The sequence below is a fragment of the Bos indicus genome, chromosome 11, assembly GCF_029378745.1.
Source record: "Bos indicus isolate NIAB-ARS_2022 breed Sahiwal x Tharparkar chromosome 11, NIAB-ARS_B.indTharparkar_mat_pri_1.0, whole genome shotgun sequence".
NCBI classification, from domain to species: Eukaryota; Metazoa; Chordata; class Mammalia; order Artiodactyla; family Bovidae; genus Bos; species Bos indicus.
The window spans coordinates 100,027,056-100,051,302 of NC_091770.1; the positions used below are offsets into that span (position 1 = coordinate 100,027,056).

Genomic DNA, 24,247 nt, shown 5'->3' on the forward strand with positions numbered 1-24,247 from the left:
GAATTGAAGCTACACACACACACCCCCAAATAAGTAAATACCATTTTTAGTTAAATTCATTTTATTTTATACTCATATATTCATATAATATGAGTGTTTGTATTCACTTTATGTTTTATTCAATTCATTTTTATTTTCAGATCTATGGTATGGGAATGAACTATCATCCTCATCCTATTGCTATTTTGAACATTTACTTAGAGGCTTGCTGTTAGGAGTACTAAAGCAAAGCTAAGATAGATCTTCATGTTAGCATTTTCATGTAAATCACATAATGTATACTGGAAATATTTCATTGAAGAGGTTCTTAAAGTATTTATTCTTTTTTGGGGGGGAGGGGGGGCATGCCACACAGCATGCAGGATCTTCCCAAACCAGGAAGGGCCAGGAATCGAGCCTGTGCCCCTTGCAGTGGGAGTGCAGAATTCTTAACTGCTGGGCCACCAGGGAAGTCCTAAAAGTACTCAGTCTTTACACAAATTTACTTTGGGCAGCACCCCCATCCCCAGCATTTCTGATACTCTGAGATTTTGACATTTTGACTTTCCTATTTCTTTTTAAACATTTACCCAAACTCCATTTGCTGTGCAAAAACCACTTATTTCCAAAGCAAATAAGCAAAAATTAAGGTCAACAACATAGAGACTGTAGTAATCACTAGCAAATGAACTAAAACTGGGAGCTGAATGCAACTTTAAGAGTATCTGGTATGTGAAACATTTAACCATAGTAAATAATTTTATGTTTTGACATTCCTATCACAAATTCAATTTTTAAATATTGAGTGTAGCCTTAAAAAAAAAACTTCATCACGCTAATATTCATTTATGACATAGATCAAAGTTGTGTCCCATTTCCAAATATAAATACATGTATTCTATATTTAATAATTTGGGGGAATTTCCATTAAATTCCATTTCCCATGGGAAGCATCAAAGGAAGAAAACACATCCATTACTCAGGACAAATATTAAGCATCAAAACAATGGAAACCTATGTTCATTCAATACAGGCACACTGAGAAGTAAAATAAATAAAACAAACTCTACAGATATGACTGCTTACTGGACAGATGTAAACAAGAGGGTAACGAAAGTGACTTTTTTGGGCATCTTTGATTGGAACATTGATCCTCTTTTAAAGAATAGTTACAGCAACAATACCATTTTAAATTCTATACATTTTCTCTTGTTGCAAACAAAACAATTTTTAAAGTAAAAGATCAAGCTGCCGTTGCAAAATTTGTTTCCTGCATTCATGCTAACCACTTCCTCTTTTGGGGAAAAAAAAAATTGTTTTCTAAATCGTTACAGTGAACAATCCCTTCAGATAACCAGGCAGACATTTGCTATAAAGCAAATTTGGGGAAAACACTAAAGATATTCACATGTTTAATAAAGATGTCAACCTCGTAGTTACAGAGAGGGAAGAGAAAAAAATTTAATAGTACAATTCCTTATACGTACAACGACTAAAGTAGTCATCTTGCTAGAGAATGTTTCCCCAAATGGTAAAAAAATTTAACACTCTGCTCCTCAGCTGGCTTCAGTTAGAACAACTTTGCCCTGTTGGTGCTTCACAGAGCCAGCATCCCTGATTCCAACTGAGGGCAACCTCCCAAACTAGTAAATTTAATTTGCTTTATTAAGATAAGTATCAAACTGATAATCAAAGTAAACTCCTTCATTCTTGCTTAATACTGACATAGATTCTTTACTAAAACTGTATTTTTCCCTTTAAGGGATTCTATTTTGTAATATCGGAGAAGGCAATGGCACCCCACTCCAGTACTCTTGCCTGGAAAATCCCATGGACCGAGGAGCCTGGTGGGCTGCAGTCCATGGGGTCGCTAAGAGTCGGACACGACTGAGCGACTTCACTTTCACTTTTCACTTTCATGCATTGGAGAAGGAAACGGCAACCCACTCCAGTGTTCTTGCCTGGAGAATCCCAGGGATGGGGGAGCCTGGTGGGCTGCAGTCCATGGGGTCGCTAAGAGTCAGACACGACTGAGCGACTTCACTTTCACTTTTCACTCTCATGCATTGGAGAAGGAAACGGCAACCCACTCCAGTGACACATAAAAACAGTACCTGTATATTTTATTATAATTAGAAACGTGAAGTTTTATCACCTACTTCTTAGAATTCTACCTTAATTCATAGATGACTGAGTGTCTTATTCTATAATACTTTATGATAGGGGCATCGATGAAGAATTTAAAAGCTAATAATGTTCAAAGTCAAAATATTTTTAGAAGCTGTAATATCACACAAAAATGGAATGCAAGCTCCCTAAGAAATGGAGACATTGTTCTAAAGGCTCATAGTCAGCCTTTTAATCTAATATAACTTTAAAAACATTTTCTTAAATCAGGTGATACAGGAAAACTCACGATTAGGCCAAATAAGGCAACTTCTCACATGGTCTAGAGAATTCTTCTGGTTAGTCAACACTCAGAATTGCAATGAATTTGAATTAAGAAGCCAAGTTAACCATTAGACGGCAAACAACTGCCTAGAAAATGAAGACGTTGGCAGTCAAAGAATCAGACAAGTTAAACGACACTAAACCTACATAGGAAAAGGAGAAATGGATGCCGGAGTTTAAAAATCAAACCTCGAACTCACTAACCATTTCTGCAGCTACTTGTAACCAAACGAACAGCAGTTTCTGTTAAACAATATCCTATTTTGCATTTAGAAATTATGTAAGAGCCAACAGTCACAAGGCGAGGGCGAGTTGGAGAAAGGGAATTATTCATTGCCTGACATGGATGAACTCAGTTTAATGCATGCATTTAGAAAACACTGTGCTCTCTGTTGGGAAATATTAGTGCACATTCCATTCATTTTGATAACCTTTTCCTTTTCATCCCAGCGCCACACTAGCCGGCTGCAGCATTATCAGGAAGCAGAGATGAGGCACCGCTTCTCTTCCACGTCTGTCTAGTGTGTTATTATTCCAACGCACAGGGACAGATAAAACCCTACTTTAATGTGTTTGTCACCAGAATGGCATTCAAGAAGTACTTAGGGAACACGTGGGAAAACTCACCATACAGTCCCTGAGTGTTAGGAAGAGAGTGAAAGGCGAATTCCTTAAAGTCAAGGAGGCAGTGATTCCATGATGGTATCTGTGTCAACCCCGCACCTGGCCAGGATGTAGGCCATAGATAATGGCTGAGGGGATGAATCGATGGATGGGAACAGTTCACAGCTCAGGAATTTTGTCAACAAAGGGAGATGCTACTAACGTAACGATATAAAGCAATCATCCTCCAATTAAAAAATAAATTTAAAAAATGTTAACCCTCCCCCCCTAAAAAAACACAACAGAAATGAACTTATCTGTGAACAGAAACAGACTCACGGACTTAGAAAACAGACTTGCGGTTGCCAAGACGGAGGGAGAGTGAGGGAGGGATGGACCGGGAGGTTGGGCTTGGCAGATGCAAACTATTATATAGAGAATGGCTGAACGACAAGGCCCTACTGTGTGCACGGGGAGAATTACTCAGTATCCTGCGACAAAGCAGATGAAAAAGAATGCACGTATATGTACAACTGAATCCTTTTGCTGTACCGTAAAAGTTAACACGTTATTCAGTTCAGTTCAGTTCAGTTCAGCCGCTCAGTCGTGTCCGACTCTTTGCGACCCCATGGACCGCAGCACGCCAGGCCTCCCTGTCCATCACCAACTCTGGGAGTTTACTCAAACTCACGTCCATCGAGTCGGTGACGCCATGCAACCATCTCATCTTCTGTCGTCTCCTTCTCCTCCCGCCCTCAGTCTTTCCCAACGTGTTATTAACCAACTATATATCCATAAAACAAATTTAAACACGTTTTTTAAAAATGAGAATAAGACCATGAAATGCTGATTCTATTAGAATTCCCTTAAATTAAAAAAAAAAAAAAAAAGTATGGAGCAACTCATTTGGGGGCCTATGTTTACATAGAAAAAGACAAATTTGGAATTTAGTTCTATACCAAATTTAGAACTATACTAAATGGAAGGAAACTGCAAGAAAGACATTACTAGAAACATTTTTATGAAAATAAATTAATGGCTACTTAGAATTCTTATTCTTCACGAGTAATCTCCAAACTGTATAAAACTTGAAATACTGACTCCATTAAAAGTAGTCTTGGGATTTCCCTGGTGGCCCGGTGGCTAAGGCTCCCTGCTCCCAACACAGGGGCTCCGGGTTCCATCCTTGGTCAGAGAACTGGATCCTGCATGCCGCAACTAAGAGTTTGCATGCTGCAACTGAAAGATCAAAGACCCCACTCGCTGCAACTAAGATCCAGAATGGTCAAACAAATAAATATTTAAAAAAAAGTCTCCTGCCCACTTCTTTATACACTGTACTCTACCACCATCCCCCCTCCAAAATCGAGAATACATGAAGAGCTTAATTGCTCACGGTGTCCATGAACACTAGTCCTTTGGCACCATGTCCACTCTGATGGCACTGGTACTGAGCTTCTGAGAGAAGGGGCCATGGAGAGCTGGGCTCTCTGTACTTCTAAGCCTAACCCTTAAAAATGTGTGACTTGGAAATGTTAATATTCCAGTTGTCTAGGCTTTTCCCATCACACAATATTTCAATAGTAGTGATGAAAATTTTAAAAGATCAATCACATAGTAATTAAAAGTGTAGCAAAAAGCTTGATTGGGGTAAGTAAAGATAACTGTATAATTATATACATACATACATATGTATATGGCTATGCAGGTGGCTCAGTGGTAAAGAATCTACCTGCCAAGCAGGAGTCACAGGTTCTATCCCTGGGTCTCCTGGAGAAGGAAATAGCAACCCACTCCAGTATTCTTGCCTGGACAATCCCATGGACAGAGGAGCTCGATGGGCTACCAATCCGTGGGGTCGAAAAGAGTCGGACACAGTTCAGCGACTAAACCACCACCACTACCATACGCCAGAAAGAAGAAAGTCTGTTTTTAAAATGAGTTAAAGATTTGGGCATTTTACAAAAAAGGTTATTATAACTAGCAGATAATAGCATACGAAAAGATGCTCAACATCATTTTTTATCAAAGAAATGTAAAGGTAAATTAAAAACACTACCAGAATCCACTCCATACTCATTAAAAAGGCCGAAATAGAAGGACTGAGAACCAACCCTCGGTGAGGGTGAGGAGCCGCTGCTGAAGGTGTGTCCACTGGTAAAGCCACCTTGTCAAGGTCTGACAGCGCACTGCGCCAGATACGCACCTGTGACTCAGCGTTCCGCCTCGGGCACACCACTAAGGAGGAGGAGAGCCCGTGTCTGCCAGCTGAGGTGTATACACATGTTCGTACGAGCTTTGTTCTTCATTTGGCCTCAGTATGGAAACAGTCCAAACATCTGCCAACCTGAGAACGGATAAACTGTACATCCGCACGACGGATGCCATGCAGCAACACACATCTCCCTTACTTGCAACGAGAGTATGAATCTCACAGACACCATATTGAGTTAGAGAAGCTAGACAGGAGAATACGGATGGTATAACTTGTATGAACTATAGAAACAGGCTAAACAAATATATGTCCCATGTCAGGATAATAGTTATTATTATTATAATAATAACTTTGAGGTGGGGATAGGGTCCCAGGGGGACTGCTGAGGTCTTAGGAACGTCCCTTATTTGGGGTCCTAGCACACAATTTCATTTATATGCAAAAACTCTTTGAGCTGTCCACATAAGACGTGGCCACGCTATGGTATGTAAATCACACCTCGATAAACACCCATTTGAAAGGTCTCGGGACCTCCCTGGTGGTCCAGTGGTTAAGACTCGTAACACAGGGGACCTGGATCAGCTTCCACAAGCCAGGGAGCAGCTGAGTGTGCACACTATAATTACTGAGCCCTGCACTCTGAGCCCACCGCCACCACTAGGGGGTCCGTGCACCTCAAGCAAAGACCCTGCGTGCCCCAACTAAAACCTGGAACAGCCAAGTAAACAAATAAAATATATTTTAAAAAAGGCCTAGAAGGACACATATCATGTGGCGAAAGTGACCACCCCTGAGGAGGGTCTGGGAAGGGGAGGGCTGGACAGCAGAGAATACTTCACCTTATTCTCAGTGCTTTAATTGCCTTTTTTTACATGAGACTCCTGTAGCTGAGTAAGACATAACATGGTTTAATTGTTCCATGTTCGCTTGCAGTCCTTCGACCTCTCAATATTACAAGACAGAGAGTAAGGATTATCTTTTCCATCTCGTTAAAAGGGAGGGGAAAAGGCTGGTTTCCCTTACTTTAACCTGAACATGTAGGTCACAAGCCACAAGATGACCTATTCCACCCTATACTGGTTCTCTGACAAACCCCGCTTCACCCATTTCAAGTCACTACAGCTCACTCCAAGTCTTCAAATTCAAAACTTTCCGACAGCGGCCTCTTGGCAAGGGAAAAGAAACCGCCTGGCTCCTTGCATTTTCATCACCAATAAAAACCATTCCATTGAACTGACTTTCTTTCCCCATCATTCTTCTAAGGGACATGGCAGGATCATGACACCCAGATATTTCCACGGGCCCACAGACAAGACTGCCAGTGGATTTGGGGTTTTTTTTTTTTCTGTCTATTTATACATATAAATTTACATTTAGTTAAACTGGGCACCTCAAAGCTAACACATGCCCGCTTGTAAGCAAAGGACGAAAGACATACTCAAGGTGAACCCAAAGCCAAAGTGTGGGCTGGGGTAGATCTGGGCAGTCTCTCTGCGGAACATTAACCCCCCAAAGGGAAAGAAGATCAGCTCCCACCCAGATCCCATGCAGCACAGAAGAAGCATCATGCAGACACAGTCCCCACGGACAGTGTCATCAAACACAAGCGCGATTTAGGAAAGTCCGTCCTACACGCAGTGGGAGCAGCGACAGTATCTTTGTAAACACAGGCTTATCATTCCAAGGGCTGTGGAGCTGACTGCCGGAAAAAGCAGGGGGAGTCACCTCAAAGACAACTGGGTAATTGAATCATTTGCAGAAACTGGAGGAAAAGACATTTATAATAGATCCGAAGACTCCCAGAAGTCAAGATGGGAAATTACATTAAGTGCCCCTAAGAACTGAAACACTGCTTCCTTTCAGCTTGATCCTGACAAGAGGCTTCACTGGCGACAGATAATGCAAAAACTAATACAACAATCAAATCATGGCTTTGCTTTGGGGAAATTACAGCGCTTCAAGTCACATTCATAAACAGAATAATTTAAGAATTCCAATGTTTATTTATTTTTTTAAGTGTGAAGTGCCCTAGTTTGTGTCAGGAGAAGCACAGTTATCGTTGTTATTATTGTTTTTTAAATATTTATTTATTTTTATTCATTTGGCTGTCCCAGGTCTTAGTTGCGGCACATGGGATCTAGTTCCCTGACCAGGAATCAAACCCAGGCTCTTTGCATTGGGAGCACAGCCTTAGCCACTGGACTACCAGGCAAGTCCCAGAATTTCAACATTAGACAGTGCACGTCCTTAGGGAGGAGGTAAACAGGAGAAGGGGACGACAGAGGATGAGATGGTTGGATGGCATCACCGACTCAATGGATATAAGCTTGGGTAAACTCCGGGAGTTTCTGATGGACAGGAAGGCCTGGCATGCTGCGGTCCATGGGGTCGCAAAGAGTCGGACACGACTGAGCGACTGAACTGAACAGAACTGCAATAGGACTTCCGTAAACATAACTAAATGACACTGTCAGTATAAGAAATAACAATGCATCCTTGGAAATATTAAAATAGTTGAGAAGAGCGATTCAGTTTGGTAGTACCTTTCAAAAGCGCTAAAGCTGCAACCGGACCTAGAAACTGTGCTTTTGATACGTTAACTCTCTTGGACCCGACCCAAGGGAGGAAAACTAAAGAATCACCCTGGAAAATTTTTCAATCACAAAGGCCCAGAACTCACCCAGCAGGTGTAGGTTCCCTAACCTTAAGTGGGAAACTCAGACTGAGGTGGTCCCGGCCTGGCCGTGAGCCGGGAGAGCTTCCCGGAGAACCCACTTTAAATGTGGGCCAGAGTGGAAATTCCAAGGAACATACATTTATAATCACACACACTGTCTTCTCAATCTCACAGGTTTTCTCCTGTGACTTCTACCTTCTTATGTGACTGAAATATAAGGCAGTGGTGATGTTGGTATATGAGGCTTGCCAGTCTCTATGCAATTTTTCATACTCAATATTTGGAAGCAATCATGGGTAAGCCTTTACAACGTCATGAGATCTTAACTAACACAAAGGTGAAGTTCACCTGACACTAATATAATATTGTAAGTCAATTATACTTCAATTTAAAAAAAAAGGAAGAAAAAGGCTAAAGATTGCAAGTAGTGGCTGGCTCAGCGGCTTCAAGAAGTACTACAATGTGCATTCTGTGAGCTTTCTAGAAAAGCTGGGACTATGAATGCAAAATCTGGAATGATATTTCCACCTGTGTAAAAACAGGTAAGCGTAGGAAACTACATGTGGGATCAGATTTTTCATTTTGCGGAAAGTGAATGCTTTCAAGGACAAAAAAGGAATTAGATCAGTAGTTAGAAACTCTCCCACTATAAAATATTACAAAACATTTAAGGAACATTTCTAAATAATAATTTAGAAAATAAAAAGGAACATTCCAAAACTAATATAGAAAACTAGAACAGCCAAGAAAGAAAAACCACAGGTTTCTATTTCAATGAACCAGAAAAACATTCTACTTCTGCTTTATTGACTATGGCAAAGCCTTTGTGTGGATCACCATAAACTGTGGAAAATTCTTAAAGAGATGAGAATACCAAGACCATCTGACCTGCCTCCTGAGAAATCGGTATGCAGGTCAAGAAGCAACAGTTAGAACTGGACATGGAACAACAGACTGGTTCCAAATTAGGAAAGGAGTACGTCAAGGCTGTATACTGTCACCCTGCTTATTTAACTTATATGCAGAGTACATCATGAGAAATGCTGGGCTGGAAGAAGCACAAGCTGGAATCAAGATTCCTGGGAGAAATATCAATAACCTCAGATATGCAGATGGCACCATACTTATGGCAGAAAGTGAAGAAGAACTAAAGAGCCTCTTGATGAAAGTGAAAGAGAAGAATGAAAAAGTTGGCTTAAAGTTCAATATTTAGAAAACTAAGATCATGGCATCTGGTCCCATCACTTCATGGCAAATAGATGTGGAAACAATGGAAACAGTGACAGACTTTATTTTTGGGGGCTCCAAAATCATTGCAGATGGTGACTGCAGCCATGAAATTAAAAGACACTTGTTCCTTGGAAGAAAAGTTATGACCAACCTAGATAGCATATTAAAAAGCAGAGACATTCCTTTGCCAACAAAGGTCTGTCTAGTCAAGGCTATGGTTTTTCCAGTGGTCATGTATGGATGTGAGAGTTGGACTGTGAAGAAAGCTGAGCGCTGAAGAATTGATGCCTTTGAACTGTGGTGTTGGAGAAGACTCTTGAAAGTCCCTTGGACAGCAAGGAGATCCAACCAGTCCATGCTAAAGGAAATCAGTCCTAAATATTCATTGGAAGGACTGATGCTGAAGCTGAAACTCCACCTGATGTGAAGAGCTGACTCATTGGAAAAGACCCTGATGCTGGGAAAGATTGAAGGTAGGAGGAGAAGGGGATAACAGAGGATGAGATGGTTGGATGACATCACCAACTCAATGGACATGAGTTTGAGTAAGCTCTGGGAATTGTTGATGGACAGGGAAACTTGGTGTGCTGCAGTCCATGGGGTCACAAAGAGTCGGACACGACTGAGCGACTGAACTGAACTGATTTCAGTGAACATCGATGCAAGATCTCAAGTAAAATGTTAATAATGTAAATTCAGCTCTGTATTTAAAAAAAATATACATCAAAATCTAGTTACACTAGTCCCAGGAATGCTAATTTGGTTCAATAAAAGAAAACTTAATAATGTAATCTGTCCATTAATGGATTAAAGGAAACAGAAAAGGTATTTGATGATATTCAATATCAAGTTGAGTTTTTACAAAAACAACCTCTTGGCAAAATAGGAAAAGAAGGGAATCCCTTATAATAAGCCTGATAAAGGCTTATTATAATCATGTTTAATGGGGAAACATTTGAAGCACTCTCTTTATCTAGAACGAGATAAGGAAGTCCACAATAACTGCTTCTGCCAGGATAAAAGAGGTCATAACCAGAAGAGCAAGATAAGAAAAATAAATAAAAGGCATAAAGACTGAATAAGACTGTCATTATCTGCTGTTACGACTGTCTCTAAGGAATAGAGACAAAATTAGAAATAAATAGAAATAAAAAGAGTTTATTAGCAAGGCATCTGGCTCTAAATGAATATACAAAAGTTTTATGTTCATTTAGCCTCCAGTTGTTTTTTTTTAATAAACTTTGGGTCAATCTATTTTAACTGAGTAACATATTAAATACTTTGGGGCATTAACATTTCATGAGAACTTATGGTAATTTATGGTGCATTTTGGGGCTTCTCAGGTTGGAGAAGGCGATGGCACCCCACTCCAGTACTCTTGCCTGGAGAATCCCATGGACGGAGGAGCCTGGTACGCTGCAGTCCATGGGGTCCCACAGAGTTGGACACGACTGAAGCAACTTAGCAGCAGGTGGCTCGATGTTAAAGGATCCGTCTGCTAATGTAGGAGACTCAGGTTCAAACCTTGGGTAGGAAAGATCCCTTGGAGGAGGAAATGGCAACCCACTCCAGGATTCCTGCCTAGAGAATTCCATGAGCAGATGAGCCCAGTGGGTAGCAGTCCATGGGGTTGCAAAGAGTCAGACATGACTGAGTGACTGTTACATTACTATGAGCATGGTAATTTTACCAGCAAATGAATGTATCTTTTGGTAAACTAAATATCCCCACTCAAGATCAAATACAGATATTAAGAATGTGTTTTCTAATATACTAGGTAATTTTAGAGGAAGCCATACTAATCTATGCCTAGGCTTTAAGCAAGGAATTTGGCAGAATTGGGCGAATAACTAAATACCTAATTTACAATATTTTCCAAGCAAATTCATCTCCAAATTATCTGGCAAAAAGTGAAAGAAATCTACAAAAACGCAGTGCTTTTCCCCACGTAAAAGCATGAAGCTATGAGTGCCAAATCAGCCCTGGGCAGTCAGGAATGAATACGGTTCTTTAACAGCCTAATTTTGTTTACAGTCATATTGATGACTTTTATAAAAAGAAAATTTAGCTTCTAGGGAAAAAACACACAGGGAACCACAAGAAGACACAGTACAAGCTTTATAATTATATTCCTAATTGCCAACCACACAAGTCCATTTTGGGAAAAGCTTTGGAGAGGACCTCCCAATGCAAGCCTTGGGCTACAACCTGTTAGCAACCTGAATGAGTCTATCAGAACTCTGGCCACTAGCGTGAGTCTCTTTATCTTTTTATCAGAAGCAGTGCCAGCAGCCAAGCTCTTTCAGATGGCGCTGGGCGGTCTGCTCCAGCTTTTAAGAGGTCGATTTTTTTTCTTTGAAAAGCCATTAAGAGAGAACCACAGTCTGCGGAAACCACCCCGTAAGATATGTTCATGGTTTAAGTCTCCACGTTAATCGTCCTGGTGACTAAAGAAATCAACACGCTGCTTAAATCAGAACACTGAAGATTCCCCCACATTTTAGATTCCCCCACCAGCCTCCTCCTAACACCCCACACCCCAAGTTGACACGAAACGAAAATAATCCCAAGTTGAGTGGCCTTTTGTGGTTGCATCAGAAAGAAGAACTTGGGGACCAGCAGTCTGGGAGGATACGTGACAAGCATTAAAAGGGGAAATGAAAAAAAAAAAAAGACTCTCGCTTTCACCTTACCTTTTCAACATCTGCTTTCGTAACATTTATGTCAGCATCCATTTTCTCAAAGTACTGCTGGGCTCGGTCAGCCTCTTTGCAATCCCGCTCAAAACGTCTTTTACTCTAAGAGCAGAGGAAGATGGTGACAGGGAAAGTGATTGTTAATGAAACCATGAGATTCCTATATGAAGATGTAATTTTATCATAATTTTATCGGCATTCCCTCATGCCCCCTCCCCAAAAGCATTCTTTTCCGAACTGATTTGTTCCATGCCATCATTTCAGGAATTTATTTTAAAATCTGCCTTTATTTCCATCCAAACTGTCTAATCTTTGTTCTTCCCTATGATTTTTAGAAAAAAGACTCCACTTGGGTTCTTTGGGGCTCAACATTTTACTTCCAGTAATAATCTCTAGAAATCAATTAAATCCAAATTGTAAAATTCCCTAAAGACGTTAGGGTCTCTATTTTGTACTTCCTGTTGATTCAAACTTAAGTTAAATTCAGATCAGAAACACCTATAAAGACATTTCTTGAGCGGTTGGTTTTTCACTTACTGATTCTAGTTGCTTCCAGCACATCTCTATGTGTTGCTGTGCCTTCCGTCCATCGTGAAAGTGCTGGGGGGTGGGGGGAGGAGCAGAGACACACCCATGATTAGTACCCCATCTTGCTCTTATTAAGACTTGAAAAAAAATTCACCCACTCCAAGGACATTTAAATATTAATATCTAGCCCATGCATTCCGAAGAAATGTAAGACTTAAAAAATAAATGAGAAATGAAAACAGTAATAAGTCAATAGTCACAGAGTTCCATCTGACTTTAGCTATAAGACTACTGAATGCTAAGAGTTATTTATGCTACTTGTAAAAATGACAGGAATGCTTTATAAAGATGGCAATCAGATCTTTATTTTTAATCGCTTTGAGATGTAATTCGTATATCATACGATTCACCCACTGAAACTGTTCAATTCAATGGGTTTTAGTCTAGTCACAAAATAAATAACTCTCATCACAATCAATTTTAGAACATTTTAAAAAATTTTCTGGCCGTACCCCTGTCACCCCACCCTCCCGAGGCACGTGCGATCATAGTTCCTCAACCAGAGATCGAATCCTCACCCCCTGCATTAGAAGGCAGAGTCCTAACCACTGGATTGCTGGGGAAGCCCCTTGAACATTTGTATCACCTCAGAAGAAATGCTGCACCTCTTAGCTGTCACCTCCCATCTTCCCCAGCCCTAGGCAAATACCGCACCACTTCCGGTCTGTATAGACTTGCTTATTCTGGATATTTCATATGAAAGGAATTGTACAATATGAAGTCCTTTGTGACTGACATCATGCTTTCAGCATATCATAATGTTCACTTAGTCTAATGTTTCCAATGATCACACATATCAGTACTTTATTCCTTTTATTGCCACATGGTAATTTTTTGGGTGACCGATCCCCAGTTTGGGGCTATTATGAATAATGCTTCTGCAAATACTTGTCTAAGTTTTGGGTAGATGTTTCCATAACTTAGATTTTCTTAAACTTCGATTCACCTTCCTGCCATCTGCAAAGGCCCTGTGGCAGGTCTATGCTTGGTGTTGACCACCAGGGACGTCAGAGAGGCAGATCAAAGTGAGTCTCAAGAATGTGAGGAGATGGGGTCAGAGAAGAAAGGTGCAGCCTATGCAGAGTCTGTAGGCTTTTTGTCTGCATGAGCTGGGAAGTCAGGGATGTCATGCAAGAATGTTCCAGGTGGGAGTCCCTCTCCAACCCTAGAAATGATGGACACTTGCACCCTGGGGCGGCAGTGTATGTGGTGACAGAGGCTCAGACTCTCGGTGTCCTTTGATCGGGAAAATCACCAATAAATCAGATCAGATGTGGGCTGTGAGATACGGAGAGGTCAGAGTGATTCCAAGGATGTTCTGACCTGCATGGACCATGTGCACGAAAGCCCTTGCCCCCTGTTAGACTTGACAGGTTCTGGCAGATCAGAGAGCGGGAATTTCCATCTGCACCGTCGCTAGGATGCAAAGGGGTGACCAAGTCCTTTGACCAAAGGCCACAGCTCTGGCCGGGCAGTGCCCCCACAGCTCATCTCTGAAGTTCCTACAAGGCTCCCTTGCTCTTTGAGACCTAGGGCCATGGCAGCTCCCTACTGTGATCAGCCCGGGGTGTGGGGAGTACCAGTCCATCCCTTTGCTCTTCCTGAATCCTCTCCACAAGTGCTAAATGCTCCTTTTAATAAATGACCTTCCTTCAGTGACCTGGCGTGAATGTGCTGTCTGTCTTCTGGCAGAGGAGGTAAGCATGGCTGGGAGGGGGGTGTGGTGGAGGGAAGCAAAAGGGTGGCGGGCATGGAGAGGTCCCCTCAGTACTCAGAGCCTTTTCTCTCACCTCATCAGAACCTATGGCTTAGCCGAGACACACAAGGTAACTGACCCCGGGAGGCCAGCGAGGAGGAGACAAAAATCAGACTCTTTTTTTTTTTTTTCCTTAAAGAACAGTGTTCCTTTATAAGGGAATGTTTTCTTGTCTCTCTTCGGAGGTCACGTTTCACCGTTTTAAGTGCCTCTTGACAGCAAGGTTTACCCATCTAGCAATTTTTTTGGTCTGGAGGAGCCCCGTGGGGCTTCGTATTTCGAGTCTCATAATAGACAGAGGGATACGACAGAAAAGAGGTGGATACGACCAAAAAGAGATGGAGTCGAAGGTAGGCATAAACAAGTAAGAAAGGATGGACTTTGGGGAGGCGTAAGATGAGCCGAGAGCAGAGTTGAGCTTTGAGGGGAAGTACAGAACGGGAGCAGGTTTTCTGAAAGCCACAGACATCACTTTAAAGAAGGCGAAGGGGGGTGGGGAGGACCTGGGGAGACAGAGGAGTGAGGGGTTCGGGAGGGGGACAAAGGCTCAGCTGTGCCCCTCGGCCCCGAGAGTCCCTCATCCCCAAACTATCCAGAGGACCAGCCCCATTTCCTATGCAGGTCCCTGGTGTCCTATAGCTGGCTGAAAAGCTATGCCCATTTCTCCCCAATCTTACTTTGAGATTCAAAGACAGACACAAAAAGAAAACCTCGGCACCCAATTCAGAGCTGGGCTCTAAGCTTCTACTCTAACAGCAGCTCTGAAATGAACGGTTTCACAAAACGAAAGCTCCCCCACAGCCAGCGTCGTCCTGACCGAGAGGAAACGCAGACCAAGAACGTGCAAAAGCCACGGACCCTGCACAGGAAAGGGGGATCGGGCTTTACCAGCAGAGGGACCGGCTCTGAAGACCACAGTCTTCCAAAAAAGGCCATGTTTGGGATGCACGAGTGGATAATTTGATCAAAAACCTACTAGATAGTAAGTTCTCTTGCTTCTTCATTTCCAGGTTGAATAATAAATATGCATTTATTTTTCAAGCACAGTGTGGACCTCAACTTTATTGGTTAGCTTTTTCCCAGGAAGGGCTCCTGTCATAACATTCTCCCCCACCATCCCCGCCCCCCGCCCCCGCAACACCAAAACAATTATTCAAGAAGTACACTTGTGCTTGCATTTCCTGTGGCTTAAGAGAAAAAAAAAAAAAAACTGTCACCGATTTTCTTTCTAGTCTTTCTTGCCTAGTATGTGTTCTCCAAGATGGATTTGCCTACAAGACACAAAAACCCTGGGCTGGCTGATCCCTTAGGAAACCAATGGACGGAACAAAAGCCCTTCTGATGGTTTCGAGCATCCCATGACCTAAATAGCAGCGGCCCTTTGTAGCCAGCTAGATCTTCCCTCCTTTAATGGCTTTATTTCAACAGTTGCAAAGTTAAACAAACCAACCAGCTTGCCAGATGTGTTTCTTGTTTATTAACAAACAATGGTCAAACATTTCTTCGCTGGGCAGTGAGCAAGTGTGGATCTAAAAAGTGTGCCTCCAAGCTCTAAATAAAGACGAATTGTTCTCGAGAAAAAAGATAATAGGCACTTCTTTTGGAGCCACGGAGTGAAGTCATCACAGCTCTTTGCTCCTATCAGAGGAGAGACAGGAAATGCCATCTCTAGAGACCCAGGAAAAAAAAAAAACGCTCTTTGCTTTCTCCTGTAATAAGATGCTTTAGTCTCTCTTCAAACATGATAATAGACCTTTTTAAATGCCTGATGCTATCTGGGTGGCAGCGAAGCTTACTTTCAACTTTTGGTTGAACCTTAAAAATATACAGGTAAAATCTATACAAATCAAATGAGCCTTCAAAAATTTTTCAGAAATTTCCCAGGGACCAGGAGGAGCTGAGATTTAAAAAAAAAAAAAAAAAAAAAGAAAAAATCACAAGAAACCTAAAATAGGCAGGCATTAACTCAAAGCAAAATGACAAAGACAAAGCTTCAAAGCAGATTTAACTGTGCTGCAAGAAATCATCCTTAGGCTGAATAGATAAATGGTGAGATTATTTGTTACTCACACACTGCAATTAGGTACAACAGCTACTCATTTTGCTATATATATAACATAGATCAACAATTTTTAAAACTACATTAAAAAAGCAAAATACGGCATTGATGTGAAAAGAGCCACTTCTTTTAAAAAAAAAAGGTGGAAAAAAAATAACAGAATAAACACTCAAATAAGGACAGCCAGCCAGCCAGCCATCTGGAATTTTAAATAAAACTCAGATTCTACATATGAAAACAAAGGAACACAAAAAACTTTAAAAGGGGAAGAAGAAAGGAGTTTCCAGAAAATATAGCTGTGACAGATACTAGAATTTCCAAAAAACCCTACAGTGTGATGGGCTTGAATACCAGCAGGCTTCTAGTGCTAGCCTGACTCAGGGTTAATTAACCTAATGATAAATCTGTGTGTGTGGATATTCATGTGGACTGTGTAGGGAAGCTGTGAAGCACCTTCAGACAGGTTCAGGGCAGTTGTCACTTCAGTGAAGCCCAAACCATAACCCCAGAAACATTTGTGATGGGAATGGCCTTGTGGTTTTCTTCAGTAAGACCTGTTTCCTCCAAATTCATTTATAACAAAAATACTTTCTCAATGGACTTGTTTAAAGTTCCTAAAATGCCTGCCTCCCTGTGTCGTGTGCAGTTACTTAACTTCCCCCATAATACTGACCGTCTGGGCACTGGGCAGCCCCCACCCCCAGCCCAGTCCAGGTCCAGCAGCTCTGGTCAAGTTGCCGTCACCCCCTCTCCTGCTGCTCCCCTCCCCCCAGCACCCTCTTATTCTCCTGCTGGCTTTCACTCCCCAGAACTCTCCACAAACACACTATTGCTCTTTATGTCTGCACACGAGGCTCATGGGATCTCAGTTCCCCAAACAGGGATTGAACTTGGGCCCTCGGAAGTGAGCGCACAGAGTCTATCCACTGGACCTGCAGAGAATTCCCCGCATCCACACTTTTCACCTAGACTCCAGAAGTCTTTTTTAAAACTGTTCTTCAAAACAATCCATTCTTTCACATTCCTTAAGATTCTAATTCCTCTGAAGGATCCTGATTCACTCAGGATGAAAGGATCTTCAAAGGATCGATAGTAAGCAGCCAATGGCTTAGATTCTTCAGGTGATCTCTTCCAAGGGTATGAAACTGTTCTTCCAAACCAAACCAAGGGAAATCACCTTTAATAAGGGTTTTGGATAGAGTGCTAGGTGGGTAGGTGAAACTTCAGGGACAGTCATCCTTCCCTGAGCTGAAAGGTTTTAAAGTCCAACTCAAATCATTCATTCAAGTGTGTTCATTGCACACCCACAGGTGCAGGGTGCTACATTGCTTGTGAATAAAACAAAGTTCCTTTCCCTGTGGACCTGTAGACACAGCGGTAGGAGAAGAGGGTAAGGAACTAGGGAGGGATGGGTGTGGGTGTGGGCAGCGTTTAGACGGGGCAGTCTGGGAGGATGCTGAAGCAGAGGCTTGAACAAAGTGCAGGAGTGAACTTGCAAAGTTCTCAGAAACACCGTTCCAAGCAAGCAGCGGGAACAGCTAATGAGGATGCTTTGAAGTGGGAAAGGGCTTGGCCTGTCCAGGGAACTGAGAGATGCCAGTGCAATTAGACTGAGAGGGAGGGTAAGGCAGGAGAAGAAAGCAAGGGCCAGACCGTGGACGGCTTCCCAAGCCCCATGAGCACTGTGGAAAGCTACTGGAAAAATGTAAGAAGGGAAGTGACATGGTCTGATTTGCATTATCGCAGGGTTGTGCTGCCTGCTGTATGGAGAACGTACTGAATGGAAGCAGGAGGGGCAGGCTGCTGCACCTGCCCAAGGGGGAGCTGGTGGTGGAGATGGAGATGGGGAGCTGGACCACTGACCAGGAGGCAGGCCTGGAAGCAGAGACGAATTAAAACTAAAAGGCTTAGGACAGTCCATCAGATGAGAGATGATGAGAGACTGGTTGTGCAGGAAGTGCTGAGAAGTGTCTGGATTCAGAACATTTACTGAAGGTACAGCCGACAGGACCTGACGTTAGCCAGAAGACGGGGCGTAAGGGAAAAATAAGCCTTGGGTGCCCCACGTTTTTGGCCAGAATAACTGGGTTAAAAAGGACTGCCATTCACAGACGGTGGGAATTGTAGATAGGAATGCTGTGCTTAGTCACTCAGTCGTGTTCGACTCTTTGTGACCCCGCAGACTGTAGCCCGCCAGGCTCCTCTGTCCATGGGATTCTCCAGGCAAGAATCCTGGCGTGGGTTGCTATTTCCTTTCAAGGGGATCTTCCCAACCTAGGGATCAAACCCAGGTCTCCTGCATTGCAGACAGATTCTTCACTGTCTGAGCCACCAGGGAAGTGCTGGACTGGATAACAGGATAGGACTGGGGCAGGATAAAGGATAAACTCTGGGGATCCACAGTTTGTTTTTGGACAGGTTGAGTGGGCCACCTCATCACAGAACTCTGGGACATCCTTTACACTCTTCCTGGGCTCCAGGGCCTCCACTGACAACGATGCTGTGTCAGTGAATCAGGGGAGAGACACACAACTTTTGTCAAGGAATTCTCACAAATTTTAGAAGAAAAAGGTCTCATTCCTACTTACAAGGGGGAAATACAAAGTCACATTTCAAATTCAGGAAGTCAAGGACAAAACTGAAGGATCCTGATAACTAAGTATGTCATCCCATAAATGAGAAAATAGAATTTCTTTGCTTCATCAGACCAGTGGTTTTGCAGGTGACAGAGCCACAGTGGGGACAGGGTCTTCATAGAATGCTGGTCTAAATAGAATATTCTTTGAAAACAAAGAGGACAGAACAAAACAAAATATACCTTCTAGACATACATTAAACCCAACGCTATTAGTGGGTGTTGTATACGCATGACTTACAAAAGGCCAACTAGTTTTGGAGGGTTTCCTGCTTTGTGAGGGGTTTCCCAAGTGGCTCAGTGATAAATGAGCAATGCAGGAGATGTGGGTTCCATCCTTGAGTAAGGAAGTTCCCCTGGAGGAGAAAATGGCAACCCCCTCTTGCCTGGGAAATCCCACAGACAGAGGAGCCTGGTGGGCTATCTATACAGTCCATGGGGTTGCAAAGAGTCAGACATGACCGAGTGACTCAGCACAGTAACACCAGTAAGGAAGAACTAACTGCTTTTTTAGACCCACTGCTCTTTTTCCTGATCATGAAATCTAATATCTGCCTTGCTTTTCTGCATTTTCTTCTTACAGGTTCTGGCTTTATAACAGAGTATCCACAGCTGAATCTCAACAGGACTGAATAAATCAAAAACAGATTTGCAATTAGCTTGATCACACAGATAAGCTCCTTTTACTTTCTGCTTTCCTTCATGCTACGTTTTAACTGTTCACTGTCATCTCTTATAAAAACATGTTCTAGGGAGTTTGCTGGTGGCCCAATGGTTAGGATTTGGTGCTTTCACCGCCATGGCTGGGGTTCAGTCCCTGGTCAGGGAACTGAGATTCCCCAAGCTGCACGGCAGGGTGCAGCCAAAACAAACGAACAAAAAAAACATGCCCTAGACATATGAGAGCCAGTCTGGGCTGCAGAACTGCCTTACAGGCAATTAAGTTTGTTTTGTAAGTTTCATAAACAGAACCTATTCAACACCTAAACTTTAAGAAGAGTGCGTGACTTTTAGTTATCAATTTTTCAATATCTCTGAAACCTTGGGGAAATTTTTCTTATGGTCATTTTGCAGTAATGTAGGGTCTTGCAAGCATTATCTGAGATTTAGAAAAATTTTAGTGAGTCACTGAAGGCATTGTATAATTATTTCCTCTAGAACTCTTCAGATAACCATTGCCAAAAACTGATTCTGCTCCTGGCCAACATTTTGAAATGAAGCATTCTTTCCACCTGCCGGGAGAAATGTAGTTAGAGGTTCCAGTAAATGTTGGCTGGAACCTCCTGATTCCCCTCCTGGAGCTATAAATCTCCATAAATCCCTCATATGTGGTTAGTGGTGACCACTGCAGATAACCCTACACAGACTCAGAGGTTGGAGCTGAACACTGCTCTCTAAAATTATTTAATAACTATAGCCACTAAAATTCTAATTATGAAAACTACATATTTTCAGGACTTCCCAGGTGACTCTAGTGGTAAAGAATCTGCCTGCCAATGCAGGAGATGCAAGAGATTCGGGTTCAATCCCTGGGTTGGGAAGATCCCCTGGAGAAGAAAATGGCAACCCATTCTAGTATTCTTGCCTGGAAAACCCCATGGACAGAAGAGCCTGGTGGGTTACAGTCTATGGGGTCACAAAGAATGACCTCATGGACTGAAAGAGTTGGACAAAACTGAGTGACCGAGCATATACACAGAAGGAAACTTACAAAAATGAGGATTTTGATTGACAAGGATTTTAAGTTTTTGTTCTTTAATTCAGAGTTTTTGTAAAATTTTGGCAACTAATAAATGAATCACAGTCACTCTACCTAAAAAGAAAGAATAAATAAAAGAAATTGAAGTTTTCATTGCATGTGGTCAGATTACAGAGATAATGAATATCGCTCTCATTGTAAATTTATAAAAATCTAGAAAAACCAGCCCAAGCTTCCTGATAGCCAGATAAAGAATCTGCCTGCAATGCAGGAGATACAGGTTTGATCCCTGGGTCAGGAAGATCCTCTGGAGGGGGAAATGGCAACTTACTCCACTATTCTTGCCTGGAAAATCTCATGGACAGAGGAACCTGGTGGGCTACAGTCTGTGGGGTTGCAAAGAGTCAGACATGACTGAGCACTCACTCACACTCATGAAAAGCAAGCCAGTATAAAACTTCCAGATTTTACACATTAAAATTCGTCATGCTGCCTTAGAAAGAACTGTTGATTTCCCCAGTTGTTTCTACCCATAATCATTGAACACCAGTAAATCCAAGACACTGGCACAAAATCAGATGTGTTAATTTATCTTTGAGGATAAAAGACTGAATGTGAAGCAAAGGAAACGGTCACTGTATATTTTGACTTACACTCACCCCAAGGGCAGGCTACTAATTCCATTACTTCTAAAGAGAAGGTGAGCATCTTGCCAAAAATACAGTTGCCTTGAGTGGAGCCCATTAGGTGAAGAAATTAAGAGCCACTGCCCCTCTCAGGCTTCCAGAAGTGCTGGTGGTCCCTAGTGAGGACTGCTGCTGGCTCAAACACCAGGCAGGAAAAGAACCTAAATGGCTGTGCTCTTGCAAATGGCAAGTCAAAGCTCTCTTTTAAAGAATTTCCTTTCACAAAATCAACCCATTTTCGTCAAAACAAGCAAACACACTTTTGTGTATCAGGACAGACACTGGTTATTCATAATACTAGGTGAGTGAGCTCCCTACAGAACAGAGCATGTGTGGAAACTGCTGCATAAAAATCGTATTTCCTCAAGTCTACAAATAACAAATGAAAGAGAGAGTAAGGAGAAAAGGGAACCCTCCTACACTGCTGATGGGAACGTAAGTTGGTGCAACCATCATGGAGAAGAGCATGGAGGTTCCTCAAAAATCTAAAAATAGAGTTATCATATGATCCCGGGGCTTCCCTGGTGGCTCAGGTGGTAAAGAATCTGCCTGCAACGTGGGAGACCTGGGTTCAACCTCTGGGTTGGGAAGATCCCCTGGAAGAGGGCATGGCAACCCACTCCAGTATTCTAGCCTGGAGAATCTCCATGGACAGAGGAGCCTGGTAGGCTATAGTCCATGGGGTCCCAAAGAGTCAGACACGACTGAACGACTAAGCACAGCACAGCACATAAGATCCTGCAACTTCACTTCTGGGCATATATCCAGACAAAACTAGAATTCGAAAAGATACCTGTACCCCAGCGCTCATAGCAGCTCTATTCACAAGAGCCAAGACATGGAAACTTAAATGTCCACAACAGAACAATAGATAAAGAAGATATGGTACATATATACAGTGGAATACTACTCAGCCATAAAAAGGAACAAAATAATGCCATTTGCAGCAGTACGGATGGGCCCAGAGATACCATATGGCATGACTTCTATGTTGAATGTAAAATACGGCACAAATGAACGTACCCTCAAAACAGAAACAGACTCCTAGACATGGAAATAAGACCCGTGATGGTTAACAGGGAGCAGGGGAGGGAGAGGGATGGACTGGGGTTTGGGGCTGATAGATGCAAACTATTCCATTTAGAATGGATAAACCAGGGCCTACTGTGCAGTACAGGGAACTGCATCCAATCTCCAGGGGTAAACGACAATGGAAAAGAATATTTTAAAAGAATGTCTATATGTGCATAACTGAGTCAGTTTGTTGTACAACAGAGATTGGAGCAAGATTGTAAATCAACCATGCTTCAATTAAAAAATGAAATAAATTAAAAAAAATCATCTTTCCCCCTAAAAATATGAACAGTGAGCATCATTCTATCTTACAGTTGGAGATTTTTTGAAATTAATTTTTTGAAACTCTCAGGTTGTACACTTTTTTAATTAAAAAAATTTTTTGGCCACTCAGCATGTGGGATCCTAGTTTCTGCTCTACAGCATCGTGAATTGGTTATACCTTTAAGACCTCAAGATTCTGCTTAAGATCAGACAACTCACTTGTGAGCACAACATGGCCCAGAAGCAAGGAGAATGTCCGTATCCCCCTCTACTCTCATCTCTCACACCACCAGCGTGCGTTGCCTCAGCCGTGTCCAGCTCCGTGTGACGCTATGGATCGCCACCTGCCAGGCTTCTCTGTCCATGGGATTCTCCAGGCAAGAATACTCGAGTGGGTTGCTGTGCCCTCCTCCAGGGGATCTTCCCAACTCAGGGAGCGAACCCGTGCCTCTTACATCTAACCTGCATTGGCAGGCGGGTTCTTCCACTTCCTTTCAAATCCATCCAAGGAAGGAAGGAAACCTCATCTTTTGCATAGTGAGCCATTTCTCACCTTGTTAGAGATTAATGTGCTCAAACATAGAAAAATCTAGATGAAAAATGATTTTCTACTGCTATTGGAACTGAACGTGGAAACACTCTCTATTGGGAGTAATAAGATCCAGCAGTAATCCTGTAAATTCTAAACTGTCCCTTTGGGCAGGGAGGAACTCACCACTATATTAAGTGGCTCAGAAGGTATTAGGCTGACAGTTAAGAATGGTACTTCAGCAGGACAGTATTTCTAGCCAGCCACAAGAAACAATAGCTTGACCTAAAATTTTAAAAGCAGCTTGTTTTCAATGCCATCCGCCAAGTCAACATTTTTAGAAAGATCCTTTTAAATGCACCTGTTATGACACATGGTCACAAGGAGACCTGTAGACGTTCCTGCTTTCTGTAATAAACCCTGATCAAGCCCTTTCTCTGGAGTAGGAAGGAGATTCTGTATTGAGAAGCAGAAGGCCCTGATGGGAGGTTCCGGATGTGCAGTGCCTACGCATCAATACCAGTGAGGTGCTAGGCGGTGGGTACTTGTCTTGTTGTAACCCTCCCCGCAACTCTGGAAGGGGTTTATTACCATCAGCCTCACTTACAGATGCAGAACTAAGTTGCTCAGAGTTTTACATTCTGACTAAGGTTTCCTAGCTAGTGGGGCTGTTGGAGTCCTAAGCGGGTTTGTTGACTGCAGACCCTGGGTCCCTTCCTCACCTCCCCGACTACCGGGACCTGAGGCTCTCTGGACATACTTCTGATTCAGGCTCTCCTCTCCTCCCAGGAAGATCTGAAGTTCACTGGCAGCGCTTCACAGTGCCGCAGTGAAGCGGCAACTGAATGTGACCCCAGAAGAGCTGGATTTGGTCTCTAGCTCTCTTGGTGTCCTTCTGCTGATAGTTACCATCACCAGAAAGTGGAAGCGATAGCAGTGCACTGTGGTTTTGAGAATCATCCTTAAGAAAATTAGATCACTTACTAAGAAAAGTCAGGGTAACCAAAAGTGAAAGGTCACGGGGAGAAAGGCTGCTCAGCACGAGAGCATCCCAAGGAGCCCTTCTACAGCCCTTTCTACGCTGCAGAGACCTTCATACCTGTCAA

At 42.6% G+C, this 24,247-nt stretch overlaps 1 protein-coding gene across 10 annotated transcripts in view; it reads right to left on the bottom strand.

Annotated features, from left to right (window-relative positions):
* FNBP1 (formin binding protein 1) overlaps nt 1-24,247 on the bottom strand; it is a 135,753-nt gene that overhangs the window by 46,543 nt on the left and 64,963 nt on the right. For all 10 annotated transcript variants that reach the window (XM_070799419.1, XM_019971012.2, XM_070799421.1 and 7 more), the window contains exons 5-6: nt 12,389-12,451; nt 11,849-11,953 (exon numbers count right to left, since the gene is read on the bottom strand). In XM_070799419.1, the coding sequence (XP_070655520.1) occupies nt 11,849-11,953; nt 12,389-12,451 (168 nt within the window). The remainder of the gene's footprint in view (nt 1-11,848; nt 11,954-12,388; nt 12,452-24,247) is intronic.